General features: G+C 35.4%; 2 protein-coding genes across 4 annotated transcripts in view; one reads left to right on the top strand and one right to left on the bottom strand.

Moving 5' to 3' along the window:
* Positions 1-15,858, bottom strand: part of Lrch (Leucine-rich-repeats and calponin homology domain protein) — a 59,464-nt gene extending 43,606 nt beyond the window's left edge. For 2 of the 3 annotated variants that reach the window (XM_076135849.1, XM_076135848.1), the window contains exon 1: positions 15,635-15,858. In XM_076135849.1, coding sequence (XP_075991964.1) covers positions 15,635-15,824 — 190 coding nt within the window. In that variant the 5' untranslated portion in view covers positions 15,825-15,858. The remainder of the gene's footprint in view (positions 1-15,634) is intronic. The other variant, XM_076135850.1, reaches the window with a different exon arrangement.
* Positions 15,859-16,352: 494 nt separating this feature from the next.
* Positions 16,353-22,706, top strand: mEFG1 (mitochondrial translation elongation factor G 1). Its single transcript, XM_076135853.1, has 11 exons — positions 16,353-16,536; positions 16,673-16,819; positions 17,144-17,463; positions 17,813-18,051; positions 18,463-18,842; positions 19,075-19,313; positions 19,698-19,859; positions 20,335-20,453; positions 21,145-21,357; positions 21,857-22,058; positions 22,496-22,706. Exons 1-11 carry the CDS (start codon positions 16,462-16,464, stop codon positions 22,635-22,637), a joined length of 2,238 nt encoding a protein of 745 aa, XP_075991968.1. The 5' UTR covers positions 16,353-16,461; the 3' UTR covers positions 22,638-22,706.
* Positions 22,707-22,861: the final 155 nt, after the last annotated feature.

A 22,861-nucleotide genomic window follows, 5' to 3' on the forward strand; every position in this document is an offset into this window, starting at 1 on the left:
CTACCCAATATATTTTACACCTCATAAAACATAATTCCACCATGCAAGCATATGGAATGACCGTTACTATGATTCGTACTTTAGTAACAGCTACGGGTCTATTCTTTGGTAGACAAAAGCTTCAGACGTTCAATCGAGTATACGTCCTAGTCCACAATGGCAGGTTTGCGCAAGAAACTTGCTTAACTAAACCTAAGTCCCACGATACAGTATTCATCTTTGACATTCTGTCGCGAATATTTTGCATTTGAACCTTTGAACCCGTTCAACTCACGAAGATAATTTTTTTCAAGGTTTATTTATAGAAATTCTTAGTACCGGATGAAATATTTACAATTCCATAAACCCGTCGAGAGTACCATGACACTGAATTTATTTTTGTCAGAAGACAAATATGATAAGGATTTACAGGAAACCGTGTGGAATGACTAAATAAGAACGCACAAACTATTAATACATACAAACCATGGTACTTCACTACGAATTTGTACAATAAATAAGTCGTAGTAAAGTAAGCCGATTAAAACTTCACAAATTCGAATTTAATTTGAGTCCAAAACTTGATCAATCATAGGCAAATTAAGGCCACGTACTGTAGCCAAAGCAAAGCATATTTTATGAGACGTTAGCACAATTAACGGTCGTAAACTAAAGGGAGATTACACAAGCCATCGCATCGTGGAGAACATAAAACACAATTACATAAGCTTTGAAAGCCTGTGGGCGATATTGAGCTGTAGATAGACGATAGACACGCTAAAATGTAACCGGGTTACCGGTTTTGTAAGTATAAGTAGATACCTGGTTTGCATTGTCAAATAAAGTTATTCATGAAGTCTATGCCATCGTTCGGTATGGTGAACATGTTTATGATAAAAATGCTAAACATATTTTCAGGAAATTCCAGCTTCTCTTATTATTATTCAGCATAAATGTTTTATAATCTAGTGGAGCATCTTTAATAATATTAAGCTCATATACAGTTTTACAGCGTCCAATTTGTTTTTCTCCAATAATATCACGCATTACCCTTCACTTACAAGTTCAATCACTAGACGTCTGGTCTCTAATTACCACATGCTCTGATAAAGGGAGCACTCGTCAAGTGGAACCAGATATCGAGACGATGTTACGTTGATTAATTGCTCGAGCATGGAGAGCTTTTAATCTTAGTTCGATGCACTTGTCAATGAGGGTAAGGATAGGCTGCAAAGTTAGGATAGCTGGGTATTAAAGCAGACTGAGTGTACAATGCACATGACAGTATTACGGCGACACCAATGAGGCCATGACAGTAAAGACTCTGTCAACTTCTGACTATGTGATACTTGTTTTTTCTGTACCTCACTTTTTCAAAGGAGTTATAGGAGTATGAGCTGCATATTGTGTGTCACATAGAAAGAGTCTCAACCTAAATATCAAAGCGGTGAAAAAAGCGTTTGAAGTGTAGTAAGTGGCATCAGCTCATGTCTTAATGCCTGCAATTTTACTGAAATGCATTCCTTTTAAAAGCCCAGTCAAACACGATACGAAGACGGTTGCGTTTGAATTTCAATTAGTACTTTGAATTAGTAGGTAGTTACTTTCTATTTACAGTGATAACTAATGCCAGATAACAAACTCGTTGGACTTAACTATGTCTGCAATCAGCGCTTGTGAACAAGTTGCTTGTCGCAGCAAAGTGATTTATTTGCCATGTGAATAAGATTGAGTGAAACAAACTATGCGTAATGGCACCATTGAGATTATAACATCACTGATTTATATGTTGAAGCTTCTGTCTTAAAGTATAATAGAATTCCGTAATATGATAACATTGTTCTAAAGCTTCATGTTTTCTTAATAAAGATGAAAGTTAAACAAAGATATCCAAAGCACCTACGCAAAGGTTGAGTAAATTTCAACAAGACCGCTTCAGACTAAATTATCTTTGACCCTTGACATTCTCTTAGTATTTTTTTTTCCGAACTCAAATGTCTGACTAGTTACATAATTATCGTGAAATATGTTTCAATAAAAGACAATTCTTAGTAGGTTGAATGTGGCGAAAGCTTACTTAACGAATGAGCGTCTTACCCTCTTTATCTTTATTGCCATCGTTACAGCAGTTTTGCGCATTCGAATCTTCTCTTCGGCGATTTTTTTTTAGTCGAAAAACTTATATATTTTTCAATAGCTTAGTGGTATAGTATGTTAAGTACCCAGTAGAGTTAACGCCTTGGATGTGGGTCAGTTGCGATGCAGAGGCTGCACCATTCGATGCGGCGAAACGCAAAGGGCGTGATGAGAGGGGCGACTAGGGTAGCTGGGCCAATGTTTACTCACTATTGAGTGTATTGATTTGTACAATATAGAAATAATTTTGTGCCACCGATCAGGGGTTCTGAACTGAGAGAATATTTGGGAACACAGCAGTTTGTTAACAGAGAATTTGAAGCGGACATTTTGCTGATGTATTAATAATATCATGGACTAAATTTTAGACAACAGGATAATCTCGTGCTTTCATAACTGATGACGATCTGGAAATTCCAGTGTCCTCAAGATCTTGAATCATAAGTGGATCGATAGAGGCTGATAGTTGTTACGTGCCGACCTTTTGCATATTTTATGTACTCCATAATTTTTGCTTTCAAGCAAGTTGTAAAAACGAAGTTTGCCAGCTTTTATAGCTACTAAAAAGGAATATGAGCAGGACACTTTACACGGTAAGTGAATTAGAAATATAAGTTATTGATTAAACTCGCCGCCTTTGAACGGCGTATCGGTAAAGTCCAATTAAAAATAAATAGCCTTACATACTTTATAATACACTAGATCATAGTTGAAACCCTGCCCTAAGCTCCACCTTTATGAACATTACTAAAAGCGTATACAATTCCGCTCTTATTAATTATCATTAGTTTATGTAGAGCTATCGGGAAGCCGGGAAGCTATTAAATTGATTACAAATTCTAGACTTTTCTATTAAGCTAGGCAGGTAGAAAAAGGTCAGGCCTTCTGATAAAAGGAAGGAGTGATCTGTAGAAACAAGTTTTCTGGCACTCAAGTGCAGCTTTAGGAACTTTCACTAGTGCATAACACGGTTAAGCCCTTATATGGTATTATGCATCAGTACATATATCTGATTTCCAATACATTATGGCTCACGAATCTTTAATCTAAGTGGTACTTATGGATATGAGAACTGTTCGAACTAGAAGGTATAACGGAAGATTACACAGAACTTATAGGATTACGGAATTCGTGACGATCAAAGCATTAACAAAGAGGATTTACTAAGTAAACTCGAATAATACGAAGACTTTCAAGGACAAATTATACATGAAGCCTAAGCTTGATTCTATTAAACCATTCTATGGTGTGAAGTTGCGATACGTACAATATACCGTTCGATATTTCAATGTGCTACTTACTTTTAATGATGTCAAGTGTACACAGGTGATAATAGACAGTTTAGGCACACTTTCTAGCCAGACAGCCTTGAAACGAGCCTATAAAAACCCCAAATAGATATCCCATTACAGTGATCCATTGCCAATGTTAAGTATACCCACTTGGTAGTCAATTACCGAAATTAATTGAACCGCAGCACGCGGGCAATGACACCTATTACCTGGAGATTTCTAACATAGACCGCTAATTAATTGAATGACTATGAATTTTGTATAACTACTGAAATGGTCTGACATAATTAATGTTAAGTAATTAAAGGTGAAATAGAAATGGACTACATTTATTTCGGTGTATAATTTTTGTTGTGGTTTTCGCACATCATCGCGATAAATGTTCGGTTTCCATTTTGTGGTCGGAATTACGAATGTTTTAATAGGATAAGCTGTGTTGTTGACGTTATTTCGTGTTAATATATGAAATACATACTGATTAAATTGATTAGGAGTTGACCTATAAATTCTATTTTAGGTCATACTGCATGCTCGATGTGGCAAATACAGCCACTCCTTGCGTTAGGAAAGATATATTGCACACGGTTCAACGAACACAAAGAAATAAAACTCTTAAACGTTAGACACATTACTCAATCGATTTGTAACATCCTCTGATACGACTTCCAAGATGCAATTGCATTACCCACACACAAATAAACCAATAAAATGAACATATGACGCCAAGATGGCCGAACATAATCCTTCTTGTGTTGTTGCCAATCGAGACTTAAACTCGAGCGCATTTGATCTCGATAAAGTGCGCCGGCGCATATCTATACCGAGGAGTTAATCTAATATTCTTAATTGAATCAATGCACTTCCCACGAGCGTTTCTGCACGCAAACTGTTAGAAGTTTCTCGTTTTATAAAACCGTAAACAGCCTTCTTGCGGTAGCTTTTACTTTGTCTTTCCATGTGATTGCACATTTTGATGTTCACACTGTTGAAAATTTACGATTGATTGCTTATTGTCTTGCGTGTAGAATCCGATGCTTTATACTTTCAACGATTATGTACACCTTTTTATCCTATTTAGAGAACCGCAATATAATATTTATGTTGTTGAAGTAGCCTCCTAATTCAATATAACCTTTTCAGGTGAGCGTCGAAATTAATTAAACATACGTCGGCGCGGCTTGCGTTCATCATAAAATAATGGCAGAATACAAAATGTCGGTATAAAACCCTTTTTCGGCTGAATGCCTAACGAGTGGCCGCAACCGTATACGTAGCACATCTATGTAAATATTCAAAGACAGACAAGCCCAGTGTGGAGGAAGCTCGTATCCACCTGAATACTAATTTATTACACGTCTAAAGTAAGCCAGCCATATTAAAAAGACAATACAAATGTTCCCGGACATTATAAATTCGTACGTGTCGCTCATGGTCGGGTAACATCGATCAGTATTCTTAGCATCGTGAGTGTACAGCGGATCGAATAAGAATGATGTATTGTAAAGTTTAAAGTTCGCCAAAACTATGGCGGTTGCGAATATTTAAATACGCATGAATATTCCACGTCACCTCGATGCTAATTTTACGTCAATTCGACGGCCATTGGAGGCGATGAAGCGGTCTATTGGAAAATTGAAAGGGTCAGACGAGATGAGGCTGTTATTAAAATACACAGAGGTCATCCTATGGTGTTTCTTGCTGTGAACGATATAAGCGATACGTTTGTTTAATTTTTTTAGCCCACTCATCCGCCCACTCGGTGCGTACCTGCGTTATGCGTGTCAACGTTTGAATGGAAATCTTCAAACATGGGAGTGTTTTTTCCTGCATTAGGTGTGCAACTGTTTTAATTTGGAGCTGGTTCTAAAGTCTATGTGCATAAGGTTGATTGTTTTTGTATTGCAGGCAGTGAACTGGAATTACCTGGTGGTGTTATCGTCCCCCCCGTATCCGGAGTACCGCTCGAGTGAGCACGCCGCACCTGTCCTCTATACGCCATAACACATTAACTGTATGTAAACTTTAACTATAAAACTTTGCAGACGTCACCTGTGCACCCGGAGTTCATAGCACCGATTCTATTGTTAACGAAAATAATTGAATGCAACTCTCATTACTTTTCCCTCTGAAAACCTTAGGAAAAGGGATAAAACAATGGAAATAATTTCCGTTTTTTTTTGTAGTCTTCAAAGCCATTAGCAACTTTTTGTAGACTAACCGGTCTTTAGTGTCAAATTAGTCGTCACTTTTACAGCGATAATGGATTGGACTAATTTGCTTGTTTTATTCCATATATTTTTGTTTTAATGGCTCTACCAAGTCACCTGAAGTTTGATTGGAGGTATAGATCTTTAGGCAAACATTTTTCTGACAAAATATAAACTGTCTGGGCAACTAGATAGAATAAATTGTTAACGACTTTCTGTTGTGCGTTTCAGTTGTATTTTACTACGTTCTGCCTATTATTTTGTAGTGAACGTAGTCTAATGAACTGTACTAATGTGTTTCAGAACGATGTTATTTGTAGCATAGGTGCTCGAAAAAGATACAAGTAGGTAGATGAATCTTCCAATGGAAGTAATAGGTATTGAAATATCTCATTATGTGAGCCGAAAATTCCAATTCAAAGTTTAATGACACTTTTACGCAAAGCTGTATGTACCCATTTAGCGTAACTACGAAATGTGCTGCAAAATGCAATGTATGGTCATAAAACTACTAACTACAACTGCTACATGCAAATGTTGTCAACTAACAAATTACAGTCTACCCACTCTAACAAACGTATGTCTGCCAAGTTTGGTTTAAACCAGAGCTTTATCATTAATTATAACTTTGCTCCCTATGTCGGGGACCGGGGTTCAAAGCGTAATATAATGCATGAACGCATTATAAACCTAAACAACTTAAGGAAACAAACTTTGTAAGTGGTCGAATAAATAGAATATGAGTCGATAGGTTTATTTATAGCTTATTGAAATGAAGCAATTATAATGCTAAAAGTTATACAATGTATTAGGTTAAGTAAGGCTACGCGATTTATATTACATCGTATTAAGTTCAAGTACATTTTGCTTATTTTCTACGTCTGCAATACATGATATCTACTGTCGTCTGTCAAGTGCCAATATCAATAATAGGAATAGATACAGTTATTATTAAGCTCGTGTTTGAGAATTAGCTCTATATTTTGTATGCGTAATTTCCTAGACGAAAACTATCTTATAATGATCTGTTGAACAACGTTAAAGAAACTTGACTCACTATGTTAAGAAAAGCAAGTTGTTGCCATGATAAAAAGACGTGAATAAATAAAAAATCAGGCGATCAGTTTCTTTACAAATCTATGCAGCACCGAGCCTACTTATGATCAATCAAGCTAAGTATACATACATTTATGATAAGCGTAAATAATTGCAACTTTCATAGCACACAGTAACACTTTCTAGAAATAAGCAGTTGGACAGGCGATGTGTGAAATTTCTCTTATAAATCAATTAGATGTGGGTTATTAGGAATCATTTATACAAAACTTAGAGAGACTTAGGCAGTTATTGTCTTGAGAGGAACACTTCGTGAACACAATCATCTGGAACAACAGAAGAAATGCGAAGAATACCTTTTCATTGAATCGGTATCTTTAAACGAACAGGGAAAGTTATTTTTTTTAAACAAATAGTTTGCTTTTCTGTCATTGATTAGTTCTAAAAACTCCATGGAATATTAAAATCTACCTAGCTTTAATGAACGAGGTTTGCAGTAAACAAAACTCTTATACACAACTCTGTCGCAGAAATAAAAAAAGGTTTATGTAAATAGGGTATTCGTCCTAAAAATGAAGGCATTTTTTTATCTAGGGTGCTTTTCCCGCAGGAGTGGAGAGGCCTGAATGAGGGAAGCGCGTAATAATCCGTTTCCCTCATTTGAGTTGCGGCATTTCGCACTGTCGTCTTACCTGTTTTTATTTTAGCATTTATACGCCATTAAAACTTCAAGGAAAGTAATGGTTACGACCGAAACCATTATCTTCATTTTGCTTCAGTTTCGAAGGTAATAATATCCAATAATTAACCAAAGTTTTGCATGAAATGTTAATTCAAAATCACGGAATTTATACTTGACATTTAAGCTTACGTCACGTTACACTAAACAGTGCTATGAAAATTATTCGCGTATCAAAAATCGCTAACATTCAACTCGTAGCTTTGTGAGAAGTTAGCAAAACTGCTATAATTAGTTAGGTACCGTTTGTAAAGTGTAAACACCGAGTTATTTGCCAGAACAATGCGAACATTTTGATATACGGTTTTCAGAAAGTCAACGGTTATTTCGTTGTCCTTCCAACTTTAGACGTAATTGAAATACCTGGAATGTGTAAGGGACAATATTCGTAAAATGTTTATAAGGCTTGGCATAAAACTATATAGGTAGGTATCTTACTAGGTAGGTACTTTATTTATAAAAGGATGTTTGACATTTAATATGTCTGAGGTGGGCTGATGGATACGAGTAGATAAAAGCAGCATTTCGAAGTATTGCGAGATAAAACTGTTTATAAAATATAATTCTAAGAACCTGTAAATAATGATAGATTACTATCCAATGTGAAAGTTATTAAATACATTAATAAATATCAACGTTGATCAATACAACCATAAAATATCTTGAGAATTTATGGAAGTAATCTCACAATACGTAACGGTATATATTTGTACTCAATTGTGTTCATCGTTCTTAATTAAAACGTCTAATTTGTCCCGCCATTGTTATAGGACCTTGGTAATGAAGTACAGCGATGAGGTCCGATTAATCACTTCAATACTTCAACAGCTTCAAACTGATTAATTAGTTCTACGACTAGTGATGTCATTGGATGACCGCATGTGGAAGTCTATGCAAATGGAATAGATAGGTAATAAATACTAGTAGCCTAGGCACACACCTGTTATTGTACTATTGAATGATGACCAAGGTTCATGGTTCAGTGATAATTAATACGCAATAAAGTGTCTCATTACATTATACGATGTCGGCGTATTGTTCTAATTGTTCGCTAAGTTTCAATTTCCGATCAGACTTTTTTCTTTAACGGCTTGGGAGATAACAAGCTCGCCCTTATAACGCACGTGAGTTTTAGCACAGCTGGCGAAATGGGGGTACTTACCCCAGAGTGACTCTCTTGGGAAATACTTAATGTTTTTAATAGGTAATGCTGTTTTGGAAGACTCGTCCTAAATCAAATTGTTTCATTATGTTTACGTATTGCGTGTGTATACAAGTTATATGAAAACTTTTATTGCTTTTTCTGCCACTTAAAACATGTAATGGATAAGCTATTTCTCACCCATCCGTAAGTATTGAAACCAGTCTTAGCCATGTAACTTTTAGTTTCATAAATGTTAACTCGAGCTGCTATACTTCAACGAACACAAAATATGTGTTTTTGAATAGCGATGCTTCAAAGTAAATTACACAATTGCCTGTCGAAGATGAAAGACGATTACGACATTAGTAGTAACTGGTAATTGTTTTAACTGTACTAGTTTTACAAAATTGAACTCATTACTCATTGGCGTTGAAAAAAGCAGTTTAGCATAAGGAATAGTGTTCAAATTGACAGTAGATTATGCAGCCTACTGATATAATGAATGCTAAAGTTTGTGAAGATCGATGTATGTTAGTATGTTTGTTACTTTTTCACGCAAAATCTAGTGAACAAATTTTCATTAAATTTAGATTTTGATTAACAGAGACAACACAATTTACTCCAGGAAATCAAATCAGGCGGACAAAGTCGCACGCAGAACCTAGTAACTAATATAGTAAAAGAGACTACCAGTGGCGAAGGGTCATTTTTTACAAAAGGTAAGCCGGAGCTATAAGTCATTGTCTAGGTATAGTACCTACCTACATTTTATGTACATCGTAAGAATGCCGACATAAAAGTAGCGTATTAGCATTTAGCATAATAACAATATGAGTGTATTATCTACATTCGACTACAGTAGGTATCTTATTTCTCTCTCTACAGACTAATAATACATAGGTACTTACCATGTGCTACCTAATCATGCTTGTTTTGCATTAAGTTACTCTGTCTTCAGTAGTCTTAACACGTAGGTAACACAACAGCACATATTTAAGATAACGTATATCGAACGATTGATGATTGTCTCGCACTGGTTGTTTAATAACTTATTATACAAGCAATTTAGAATGTATTCATCAACAATAAAATATCAAACACATTATGGATAAACGCAGAACACTTTTATTGTTATGAGTTTAACCTATAAATCTGACAAAATGAAAATTTACTCTAATAGAAACATGCAAAACAATTACTGTTTTATATACTGATACATTCACAATTATGCACAAACATAATTATTAAGGAATAATGTTGTGATAAACACAAATATTCTAATTTGTAATAGAGCGCGCGAAAGATGTAAACAGTAAACAAACATGACCTAATGTCAAACTGGACAAAAACTAATACTTATGCAGGATGCTTAGCTTATATTTTCCATCTCGCTCTTGCACGCGGCTCGCACCGCGACAGAAACATGCGTAAGATTATGTGTCTGTCGCGGCGCGAGCGCTGTAGCGCGAGGCAACCCGCTCTTCCTCCGGCTTGCTCGCCACTATGCAGCGCGGTGCGAAGCGCGATCCAAAAGGTCGTAAGCGACATCGCCGCCATAGTTTTTATTGTACGCGATTCTCAATCAGCGCCTCCGGCTTATTTCATTATTATTACCTCACGTTGCGTTTTAAGCGAAGCGTAATTTTGAAGTGTAGGCGTTTTCGTACTGTTTCGATTAGATTAATGATTCTAGTTAAAGATTTCGGTTTAAATATTGGTGATTATTAATTAATTGTGTTTTATTTGGCAATAGTAAACAATTAATTTAATATTAATATTAAGTCTGTCTAGAAAGGGAAGCCGATAGGAATCGAGTTGTATGGAGCCTTCGCCACTGGAGACTACATATTTAAGTTCCAATACTAATGTTGGCTCGTGCAATCTAATAAAAGGAAAGCAGTTATGACATTTGGCAACGAATCCAAAGGGCTATTTAAAAATTCTGTAAAAATAAACAATCTATAATTATCTATCGTGTTTTCTATTTTGTAATAAAAACGTGTTTATGATTATTTGGCAGTCTTCCCTTAGACATTTGCTTTTACGAGAATAAATGGATTTCGAATAATTCAAAGTAATGTTGTGAAATGTTTAAACAATAATGATAAACGAGTTTTATTTTATACATTATTCCACTATTTCTACTGAACGCATCGATTGTCTATTTTGTAGGTAGGGTAAACCACCCAGTAGTCAGCCTTTTAGTGAAAATGTCAATTTGATTTAGCCGTATTTTTAACATTTACAACTAGATGTAAAATCATTAGTCATTGTATGAAAGGTAATTTATTAAACTTTAAGAAAAAAATTACAAAATATCATATTCATAAGATTATTATGGAAAAAATCCACATTAAACAAAATATGGCACTTTTTACCAGTAGTCAGCCCCATTTCGCCAGTAGTCAGCCATATCTTACCCAGTAGTCAGCCTCTTACTTACTCAATACAAATGTTCTATTTTAAATATATTTTTATTGAAATCTCCAGGAAATAAAGCACATTTGCAATAATACCATGCAGTACAATTTATACATCCATTAATTTTTAACCCCCGACGCAAAAAGAGGGGTGTTATAAGGTTCGACGTGTCTGTCTGTGTGTCTGTCTATCTATGGCATCATAACTCCCGAAAGGATGCAGTGATTTCAATTTAGTTTTTTTTTATATTAAAGGTGACATATGTGCGAGTGTTTTTAGACATGTTTGATGAAAATCGGTGGAGCCGTTTAAAAGTTGTAGTGGGTTAAAGTGGGGAGATTAACCGAATCTCTGCAAATTTACTCGGACGGGGTCTCAAATGGCTTCGCATGTTGAGAAAGCTGATGGTGGGAAAGTCAATGGCTTAACCTAACCACCAACCTATAAAAAGTATGAAATAAAAAAATATATTGTGAAATCGGGGGTTTTCAAGATTTTAATTTATAGTTATTAGCACTTAGGTAATTGATTTCTAAATGTTTTCTAGTCAATCTTTCTTCACACGTTTCACAGCGATAAATTATTATTTTCTGTTCCTTTATTCCTTCTGTTTCTCAACTCTCCCCACTCCACAAAAGATGCTCTCTTCTATAAAACTATTTTAGCTTTCTTGATGTGTTGAAACATAAGTCAATGGTAGGCTAGGAAATAGAAGGTGGATGATAGAAGTAACGGGTATCATTCCTTTCTTTTCTCATTTCCCAAAATTCCTTCGTGTTTCGGAAGGCATGGTAAATTGTAGGTCCCGGCGGGCATTTAAGGATCTCTGGCAATCGTTGCCATTAGTCAGAAGCTTGAAAATCTGATAACCAGTCTTATGGTAGTCGCGGTATAGCCCAGGTAACTGGGTTGTGGAGGTCATATAGGCATCCGGTGAAACTGGAAGCTGATTCCAGCATATCGTGACCAGTTTCTTAGGGCAGTCATTTGTTTTTGGGAGTGCACTTAGTCTAGCTTAATGGTACGGGGCATTTGTGCGACTATTAAACGATTTCGGACTTGTAGTGTCATAATAATGTGTGAAATGCCAAGTACTCGACTCGTTACCATGATTTTCATAACATTTTTGATCGCCACCATAGCACATGACAATTATTCCTCTTTATACAGATCTTTTGGTCTTTTTGATATGATACTATTCGAAAACAAGTAACTAAGTTTTGTGCCAACATAGCCGTCCACAAATTTGAACCTTAATGAAAGGATTTAAGACCCAATTTCATTTAGCAAAACTGACGGCCGACTATGGGATATGTAGGTCCAATGGTCGGCCTCATGAAATTCACTGACTTTATATGCGGCCGACTACTGGTAAAATACTATTTTTGTCTTAGAAGAGTTTAGCTCAACGCAATAGTTATGTTGAGAAGTATTCGCCCTGTTAATTTCAACCACATATATGAGAATTGCAAAAAAACCAGTAGTCAGCCGCTCATGGCCGAGTACTGGATCAACCTCATATTTTGCAAGCCCAATAGTCGGCCACGTTAATTTATAATACAAAAGACAAATAAAACGCCTGCAATGCCTGATTTTATCGAAGATAAACTATTAAATACTAGCATAAAATATCAATTCGTTCCATATTGCATCAAATTCATTTAAAAACATGCCAAAAACTAAAACACGAATCCTTAACAAAAAAATAGCAATGGCGACGTTTTTGGCCATGCCTTTGATGGCAGTTCATAAGAATGAGTGTAACACGTCAACCTGCCATGCTATCGAATCGTAATTGTGCATATTAGTCAATAAGATTATACAGATTCGATTAATGATTATTTTATTGGTCTTTACTATTTTCTACACTAATTATATGGATATAAAGCCTGTAAAGGCTGACTACTGGTTGGGGGCTGACTACTGGGTGCTTTACCCTAGGCAGGTATACAGGTAGATTCGTAGATAGTAGAAGTATTCTTTGTTCAATGCTACAAGTGAAATGTGCTAAACCGAATATAAAGATTTCTACGAAATTAGTGTCAATTATCACAGACAATATTCGAGAGCTTAACGCAAAGAAAAGATCTTCCTAATCATGCGAAAATAACATAAAGCCAATTTGTAGTACTTTCAAGAATTACGGCCAAAAACGTGTGAACTCCATTAAAAAAGCAGTTTCGTTCGAGATACAGATCACTAACGTTTAAATTAAAGGTGCTTAGTCAAAAACAAACAACTCTTATCTATATTTAGCATACAAATTAAACAGTGATGTTACGCCACTCTCTCTTTTCTAATTTAGTTATTATCGTAGAACTTATCGTGCGGGAATCTCAGTATTTTACGTCGAAATAAGCCGTTTTCGATGACATTTACATGTACGATTGAACTTTGTGTACGGCAAACATAAATTGGGCGCACCTCGGGCAAATAAATGGACCCAAATAAGACAATTTATTCAGATTGAAGGCGTATTCTCGAATTTGATTGTATCTGGGGAGAAATACGGTTTGTTATACTATTCAGCAAAGCAAAGCAATTTTAGACTGCCTTTAAGAGGGTAAATCTCCAAAACTAAAGGACTGAATCTATGAACTTTTCACGTAAGGAAAGCATAATGATTATAGATTTACAAGACGAGCTAGAATAAAATTAAACATGTCTGATTTATTCCGTTCACATAGGTAATTATTCAACAGTATTGTGCAGTATTATTGTTTCTGACATAAAATTTACTGTTGGAAATAAAACCCGACCTCGGATCAGCTGGTTCATCCCACGCAAGGCACCAAGAACAGGTTATTTCATATAACATTTTCCGCCGCCCACAATGCGTGGACGTGGGTGTCTTGTTGGAAAATTCGAAAGGTATTTCAGTTAATAAACTTAATAGTTTTATTATTAAAGAATACCTAATAGCGGTCTTGATTGCGTGAACAGGTAAAGGCAGAAAGATCGAGATAAGACGAACGGAAAGAGATAAGGCCGGGTATTATTGTCTCGGCTTGTAATAATGTCTGTCTCGAGAGTCATGCAAGATGCAGGATTCGTAGTCTACGATTGTAAAGTATTGACATAAGGACGGTTATGCGGGTTTTCATAATACTGAGAGGCACCCAAAAGAACCTACATACAGATAAGTCTATATGAAGTCATTTCGCTAAGAATTTGTGTCTTGTGAGATAAGATGGAAAGTGTAATCATTCTTACTGAAATGTTTTTGTATTTTTACGAAGTGAGTCCTGCAAAAACGGGTTTTCATTGCGGTATTTAAAAATCATAACATTGCTGCGCCGTGGACTGACACGAAAAAATAAACCGAGACGCCCACGACAAAACGACAGCGAAATGCCGAAATAAATAAACTTTTTTAGAATAGCTTGCCCCGTAACAGGCGGCGCCATAATACATATAGTAATAAAAGAAACCAGTTATGGGCACAGGCAATCTCCATACAGCCGTAAGGAATATTTTTGCCTAATAAACTGGTTTCAGTGATAAAATAACCAAAATTATATGGAAATTATTTACGATAATACGATAAACGTAGGTGGCATTTTTATTTTGAACGTAAGATAGTGTTTTACAAAATTAGTAGGTACCTAGATAGAATATAGATGAACCTAGTTTTCAGAAAACGGGTCAATATTCTGAACTTCTGTATGAACAAATGGTTCTAAACATTTGTGTACAATAGGTAAATAGTAATCCCGACTTTCCTGTTTATGAGAAATAATGAGCACAATTTTAATAAGGTCAAATACGGTGAAATACATAGGTCAGTTACTTATAGAGGAAAAATGCATTTTCTGATGCAAGTTAATTACAATAATTACTTTATTATTGACGTAATGAAGTTATGCTTACGTCTTTTAACATTGCCTACAAATAACTTGTATCCAGTAAGAATTTATCCATAAGTACAGATGGGCATGCAGCTGCAAATTCCTTGCATAAAAGAAGGCTGAATAATTTCTTGTCAATGCCTCACCTCATAGTATGAGTAGGTAAATAAAAATATTCACCTACGATATAAGACGTAGGTATTAAATGTTATTATTTTACAGTCTATGAAGAAACGGGGTTAGATAAAGTTAAGTATAACAAAAATAGTAAATCTAGGACACACGCTTGACTACAGTTTGTTTGATAACCAATGCTAGGTATTTAATTTCGTCGAAAACAAATCCGCGTTTCTATTTCTAAGCAAGGTTTTCGTTTTCAATTGAATATGATAATAAAATTATCAAGCGTTACTAGTTTTTACAAAAACGTGGTTAATATTAGAATCAACACAAACTGAAAGATCCGCAAACCATATGATTTTTGGACTTTTAAACTCAAAATTGCTTTAGAAAAATGGTAGATGCTAACTTAAAATAACATTTAGCAGAACGTATACTCTTTTCCCCATTCGATTTCTCAGAAATACAGGTATATCGCATTATAATTCCTGTTTCGAGTGGTTATCATCCGATCGATTTGATGACAAATAATGCAGGCGCGACGCTACAAACGCCGGTTTATAAAAATAACACTGTTACATCTCTAAAACACTCCGCTACACTTGGAGTACATAAAACAAACCCAAAAATAAAATATTATATGTAAAACGCATAGAAATGCAGCAAGATTTATTTATAAAACTCAGACTTACCAGCAACAACTGTATCGCTCAGGTCATACTTCACTGGTTTCGGAAACTCTCTCAACTTTCGTCCACTTAGTTTTAATTCACCACTTAAGTAAGCATCTTCCAAAATTCTTTCTAACGATTTTGTTAACTGACTATGAATATTATTGTGCCCATTCATATTTACACTTACACACGGCCCCAACACGGCCATATTCTTTTTGAACTGAAATGAAACTGTTTTTTTGTCTATAGTTCAAACTGTTGCCAACATAAGAAGTCAAGTGCTGCTAACTTCATTCTATTCAGAATTGTCTATGTTCCGAAGATAGAGAAGCACTAGACAAAGCACCGTTATTTAGTAAAATCAACTATTTGTCTACAGTTAGGTTGAAATATCCATTAGCTCTCGATGTTAAAAAATTACAGAAATAGGTATACAAAAGCCTGCCATTACTATCAAGAGAGCAGTATACATGTATGATTATTCTGCAGAAAAATATGTAGAGAAATAAATAGGAATAAAGCAATTATTATATTATATTCACATTGGTTACACAGAAAAAACTTGAACAATATAAAGTGTTTTCAAATTAAAAAGCTACCTACCTACATTTTATTTTTAGGTAGGTATGTAATGTAGGTAACCTTTTTAAAATTAGTACAAAAGGGAAGAAATCCACTGGCTACTCTATTTCCCATAATCGGTTTGATAATGTCTATGGTTTCGCAATGCTCATCCCTCCCAGCTCCCTCTTACTCCGCCCTCCGTACCATATGACATTGACATGAAGCCTTAACCTAAAATTCAAATAATTTTGCTCTAATTTAATTAATTAAAATAATACATCATGACTATATCAAATTTAATGCGTGTAGCGAACGCTTTACGGAGTCTAAAAAAACCTAACGTTTCCCAAATAGAGGTAAATTTGTATTTTATTTCATTAAATTTGTGTTACATTTTATCCGGTGGAATTTACGTAATTTCTTATTTCTGTGTATTCATTAGAAAAGTAAGTGAATTAGTGTACTAATAGTGTTTTTTATTGTATTTTTCAGAAATTCTCATCTAATGTTAAATATGCAGAACATAAACCCTTGGAAAGGATCAGAAATATTGGAATATCTGCCCATATAGATTCAGGCAAAACTACCCTTACGGAGCGAATATTATATTATACAGGCAGAATAGACGCTATGCATGAGGTAAATACATTTTTTTTGCAATAAGATCTTATTCCATATTAAAGTGAACACCTATCATACTGGGCCTGGAACCTTCCTCATGGGCTCTCACAAATTCTCATAAGTTTTTATTTAAAAGGTACTGACTAAATACATCCTTCTATAGATACACAATATTCTTCATTATTGTCTTGCATTATGATGAATATTCCAGATTACAATATTATCCTGTTTATTCTTACACAAGGTTGTATATTGTATAGTTCAGTATTGAATACTACAATAATAATGCCCATTTACATTGCTCTTGCATAAAAAGTAAAATAAATAAAATTATTATTTCAGGTTAAAGGCAAAGACAATGTCGGTGCGGTCATGGACTCTATGGAACTGGAACGTCAAAGAGGCATCACTATTCAGTCAGCGGCCACATACACTATATGGAAGGAACACAACATCAACATCATTGATACTCCTGGACACGTAGACTTTACGGTTGAAGTGGAGAGAGCATTACGTGTGTTGGATGGAGCTATCCTTGTGTTGTGTGCCGTTGGAGGAGTGCAGAGCCAAACGTTAACTGTGAACAGGCAAATGAAGAGATACAGTGTACCTTGTTTGGCGTTTATTAATAAGCTGGATAGATTAGGTTCCAATCCTTACAGGTAAGTTCTAATTTAACCATTCATTTGATGTAGTTTTACTCTAGTTTCCATTTAGGAACTGATTGAGAAAACTAAAGTTTAGCATATAGGATCTTCCTATATGCTTGAAACATTCCTCATGAACAAACAAACTATGCTATACTATCATACATACTGAGGTTCATGTAAATTTACATCCTGTGGTCAAGTATCAATATAAAATGCCTTATTTCATGCATTGTCACACATACCAATATTTGCTTACTACTACATATTTAATAATTTCAAGTTAACTTTCAACTTAATATTACCCAATCAATATTCTGGATAATCTTTACTCAAAACTTATGTATTAATTCCATATTTACAGGGTCATCAAACAAATGCGTTCCAAAATGAATCACAATGCTGCCTTCATCCAACTTCCAATAGGTCTAGAGAAGGAATGTGCGGGTATCTTAGACTTAATAGAAGAGAGGGCTATCTACTTTGATGGAGACTATGGAGAGACTATCCGTTATGATGAGGTACCTCAGGATAAGAGGACAGAGGTACAAGAGAGGAGACATGAACTGATTGAACATTTGTCTAATGTTGATGAGACTTTAGGTAAGATTCGATTGTTTAATTGGTCCCAGTAAAACATAGTTTTCTTTATTTTAATAAGCCAAATAGTTATTGAATGTTCAGTGGCATAAAAGAATTATGGGCTAAAATTTTTATATCTTCATATGATGTTTCAATATTCAGTTGCAAAGTTAAGCTTGTTCACACATATGTATGCCGTTCAGCATTTATCAGCCTAGCCGGGCGGCAAACAAACATGTGACATCGCCGCACCTAAATGTTTTAACTGAATATGTGTGTAGCAAGACTTACTCCTCATTCATATACTGTTAAGTATATTGCATCTATTCTGTGTAATACCTAACAAATAGACGCATTACAATTTCATTCAGGACCTTTTGTTACTTGTCTTCAGTATCAATTATTCTTAATTTATTGTATTAACATTTACAGGAGAACTCTTCCTCGAAGAAAAAACGCCAACGGTCGACGATATTAAAAAGGCAGTTCGTCGCACAACACTAAACCGTTCCTTCACACCCGTGCTCGTTGGTACAGCTCTAAAGAACAAAGGAGTCCAGCCTTTACTCGACGCTGTACTAGAATACCTTCCCCATCCCGGTGAAGTGGAGAACACAGCTTTACAAAATGAAGATAAAGATGGGGAGGGTCAGACAATTATTCTGGATTCTGCAAGAAATGATAACAAACCGTTTGTTGGGCTTGCCTTTAAGTTGGAAGTGAGCAAGTTTGGTCAGTTGACGTATTTGAGGTGTTACCAAGGAATGCTGAAGAGGGGAGAGAATATTTTTAATGCTAGGACTGGGAAGAAGGTAAGGTCTTTCTTTTCATTAAATTTTTTTTTAGTTTTATAAGTAGCCAGAAATTATGTAACTTTTTTACAAATTCAGAATCTGTATTTTTTATTATTTATATTTTCCGCCGGTAGATTATGCGTTTCTTAAAATTTAACCAAAATCTTTGCTATTAACTTCGATTTAATGTATTTTATTAAACCTCAATTTGACCTGCTGTTAGATTATTCACAAAATTCTTATTTTTTAGGTTAAAATCTCCCGTCTAGTACGCATGCACTCAAACAACATGGAAGAAGTAAACGAAGTGATGGCCGGCGATATCTTCGCGTTGTTCGGAGTAGATTGCGCGTCGGGTGATACCTTCGTGAACGACGGCAAGCTGCAGCTGGCGATGGAGTCTATACACGTGCCTGATCCCGTTGTGTCCATGTCGATTAAACCTAAGAATAGTAAGGATAGAGATAACTTCTCGAAGGCTGTGGCCAGGTGTGTATGAGTTTTACTAGAGACTTCTTAGCTTTACATAGGTCGCATATGAGGTTTACTGTAGTCTGTAGCAGTATATCGAATCCATATTCTATTGGGCAATATAATTTAGTTTTTAGTAACAATAACCAGAATAAAACCGTTTTGACCAGTTCACCATAACTCAGAATTTATTCCATATATTTTATTAATGACATTCCATATCAACTTTTTCAAAGACTTTTACACAATAGAAATATCAGGATAAGACATAAGTCACATAGTTATTAAGTATATGACAAATTGTTACTCAACTTCCTATATAAATATGAGAGTTTTACCCCTACTTAACAACACACTCTTTAACTCCTTCTATTTTTCTACCCATTATTTTTCTCCTTCTAGATTCACCAAAGAAGACCCAACATTCCAGTTCCGTTACGACGGCGACAACAAAGAGACCATCGTGTCTGGTATGGGAGAGTTGCACCTCGAGATCTATGCGCAGAGGATGGAGAGAGAGTATAACTGTCCCGTAGAGCTTGGTAAACCTAAGGTGGCGTTTAGGTAAGAATAGCCTTTCATGTTTGATGTATGCCTTTCTGTCGCTGGATCTGGCGTGAGAGTCTGGTGAGAGTGACTTTGAATATCTAACACCGGAGGTTAGATATTCAAAGTCACTCTCACGTTTTCTTGCAATCAATTGTCATTAGAAATTTCATTGATTTCTAAGTTTAGAATTTTAAGTCACATAAATATCGCCATATTCAGCGACAGAACACATTTAGCGGTAGTTTATCTATTCAATATAGTTATTTTTATATGAGTTTAAACCCTATTGTATAGATAAATAACCACTAAATGTACCTCAGAAACCAGGGGTAAATTGGGCTTAAATTGGCAAATAAATTAGCGTGACAATAAACTTGTTGATAATAAAGTAATAAAAAATAATTTTAGTCCAAGAGCTAAAGATCTTATTCACTAATATATAAATAGATTATCTTCAAAGTTTTTATAACAAGTGATTGTCTAATTTTAGGGAGACGATGATGTCACCATGCAAATTCGACTATCTACACAAGAAACAGTCCGGTGGTGCCGGTCAGTACGCCAGGGTTACCGGTATCATGGAGCCTTTGGATGCACACCAGAATACTAGTAAGTGAAACTTTTCCATTCTGATTGCAGATATCTATACTAACTAATATTATGAAGCTGAAGAGTTTGTTTGTTTGAACGCGCTAATCTCAGGAACTAATAGTCCGATTTGCAAAATTCTTTCAATGTTAGATAGCCCATTTATCGAGGAAGGCTATAGGCTATATACCATCACGCTACGACCAACAGGAGCAGAGTAACAGTAAAAAATATTACGATAACGGTGATAATTTTGACCCATTCTCTCATATGTGACGCAAGCGAAGTTGCGCGGGTCAGGTAGTATAATTATAAAATGAAAAAAAATAACAATTAATGTTTTTAGAAACGATTTTTTCTCCCGTAACTATGCGTGTGTGTGCGTGTTGTTATTTTGTAAATGTACAGTATACATCGAATTCGAATTCTGAGGTAAGACCTACCTAAGATGTGAAAAAATAGTTTGTAAATAGTTTTGTTTCGCTTCTGCCATTAAAAGGAGCTGATGAAACACACACAACAAAGAGTCTTGTATACCATACCTATTCATCAATTATATTTTGTCATAGCTGTGTCAGGTTAGGTTATTTATTCTACCTCAAACATACCGTTGAATATTACATTTTCTGAATAATATACGATTTTAATACCCCTTGTTCCCAAGCTTACGTTCGAGTATTACTCTAATTTAATACCAATTTTCTAATTTCAGTACTAGAATTCGTGGACGAAACAATCGGTACCAATGTCCCGAAGCAGTTCATCCCTGGTGTGGAGAAAGGTTTCCTCGACACGTGTCAAAAGGGCTACCTGTCCGGTCACAAGGTGTCCGGCGTCAAGTTCAGGTTACAAGACGGTGCTCATCATATCGTGGACTCCAGTGAGCTGGCCTTCTTCTTGGCTGCTAAGGGCGCTGTTAAAGAAGGTAGGCAGAATTTGCTTGAGATGTTCTTTATACATGCATTATATTATATCACGTCTTTTTGAAATATTCTTTGTAAATACATACGTAGATAATTTCGCGTATTTTTCCCATAGGGGTAGGCATGTTCTTTATGTCGAACAAATATAGTTGACTTTCTAAATATGAAGGAATCATAAGGCCCTTATTGTATTATTATAATAGCCTGTATTATAGAGTTGTAATTCTATTCCTTATTGGCGTAAATATTTTAATGACATAACTTTTTTATTGCATGTTATTTATGTGTCTTTCTCAAGTGCTCAAGACATTGGTTTGTTTTGTTCCAAATTTTTGTGTTTCAATATAAAGCCATTTTCGTACCAGTCATACTTTAGTAAACTACTTATCGACGTTACGTTTTTTCAAAAATATCATTGATTGTATCATTATACCTACTTATTGTAGTAGTACTTAATTATGTTATAAAAACTCATTATAAAAATCTCTTATTTCCCCCCAGTATTCGACGACGGCGCCTGGCAGATCCTGGAGCCTATAATGTTCGTAGAAGTGACTCTACCGGACGAGTTCCACGGCACTGTCATCGGCCAGCTCAACAAGAGGGGCGGCATCATCACCGGCACGGAGGGCACGGAGGGATGGACCACGATTTACGCTGAAGTACCTCTCAATAATATGTTTGGATATGCTGGTGAACTTAGGTAAGTGCGGTTGTTATTTGAAACTTATATAGCTGATCCAAGCGGCTCGCGTGTATAGGTTCCACAGTATTAAAGCCTATTACAAGAACTAATAGCTAAAAGCCGTAGTTGATATTCAAAAAAGTAAAAGTAAGTAATATTGTCCAAGCGGAAATAGTACTTTATGATGTAATGAACCTGGATTTCCGTACTAGACACCGTTTCTAACTTTCCAATGAGTGTATTAAATTAACATAAACATTTTAAAAATGACTTAAAGTTACGTTAGAATGTGTAAATTGATGTACATTACACACCTAGGTAAAATATAGACTGTCTAGATATTCATTCAAATGTCATTTTCTATCTCAACTTTTAATATTTCTAACACAGAAACAAATTTCAAACCGTTCAGCATTTTTAAACTAGTTTGATTCATCATTCCATTTGTTCCTCAGATCAATGACCCAAGGTAAAGGCGAGTTCAGCATGGAATACAGCCGCTACTCGCCCTGCCTCCCGGACGTTCAAGAACAGCTGATCAGAAAGTATCAAGAAGACATGGGCATACTCCCCGACAAGAAGAAGACCAAGAACTAACCGCCTAACTATAGTATTTATTATTGTTTTATTTAAGGTACAATTAGTGTAATATATTATTGATTTATAGAGAGGTTGTTTCATTACTTGCCGTAAAGGTGGTAGATAGTGGTAGAAATGTACATGTAGCTCGTAGTAAAGTAAAGTTATTATTATTGTTTTAGATGGCATAAAGTATTATAGGCTTAATTTACATATGGAACAAATAATTGTAGGGTCTGTCT

Source organism: Anticarsia gemmatalis, chromosome 3 (assembly GCF_050436995.1).
Source record: "Anticarsia gemmatalis isolate Benzon Research Colony breed Stoneville strain chromosome 3, ilAntGemm2 primary, whole genome shotgun sequence".
Taxonomy (NCBI): domain Eukaryota; kingdom Metazoa; phylum Arthropoda; class Insecta; order Lepidoptera; family Erebidae; genus Anticarsia; species Anticarsia gemmatalis.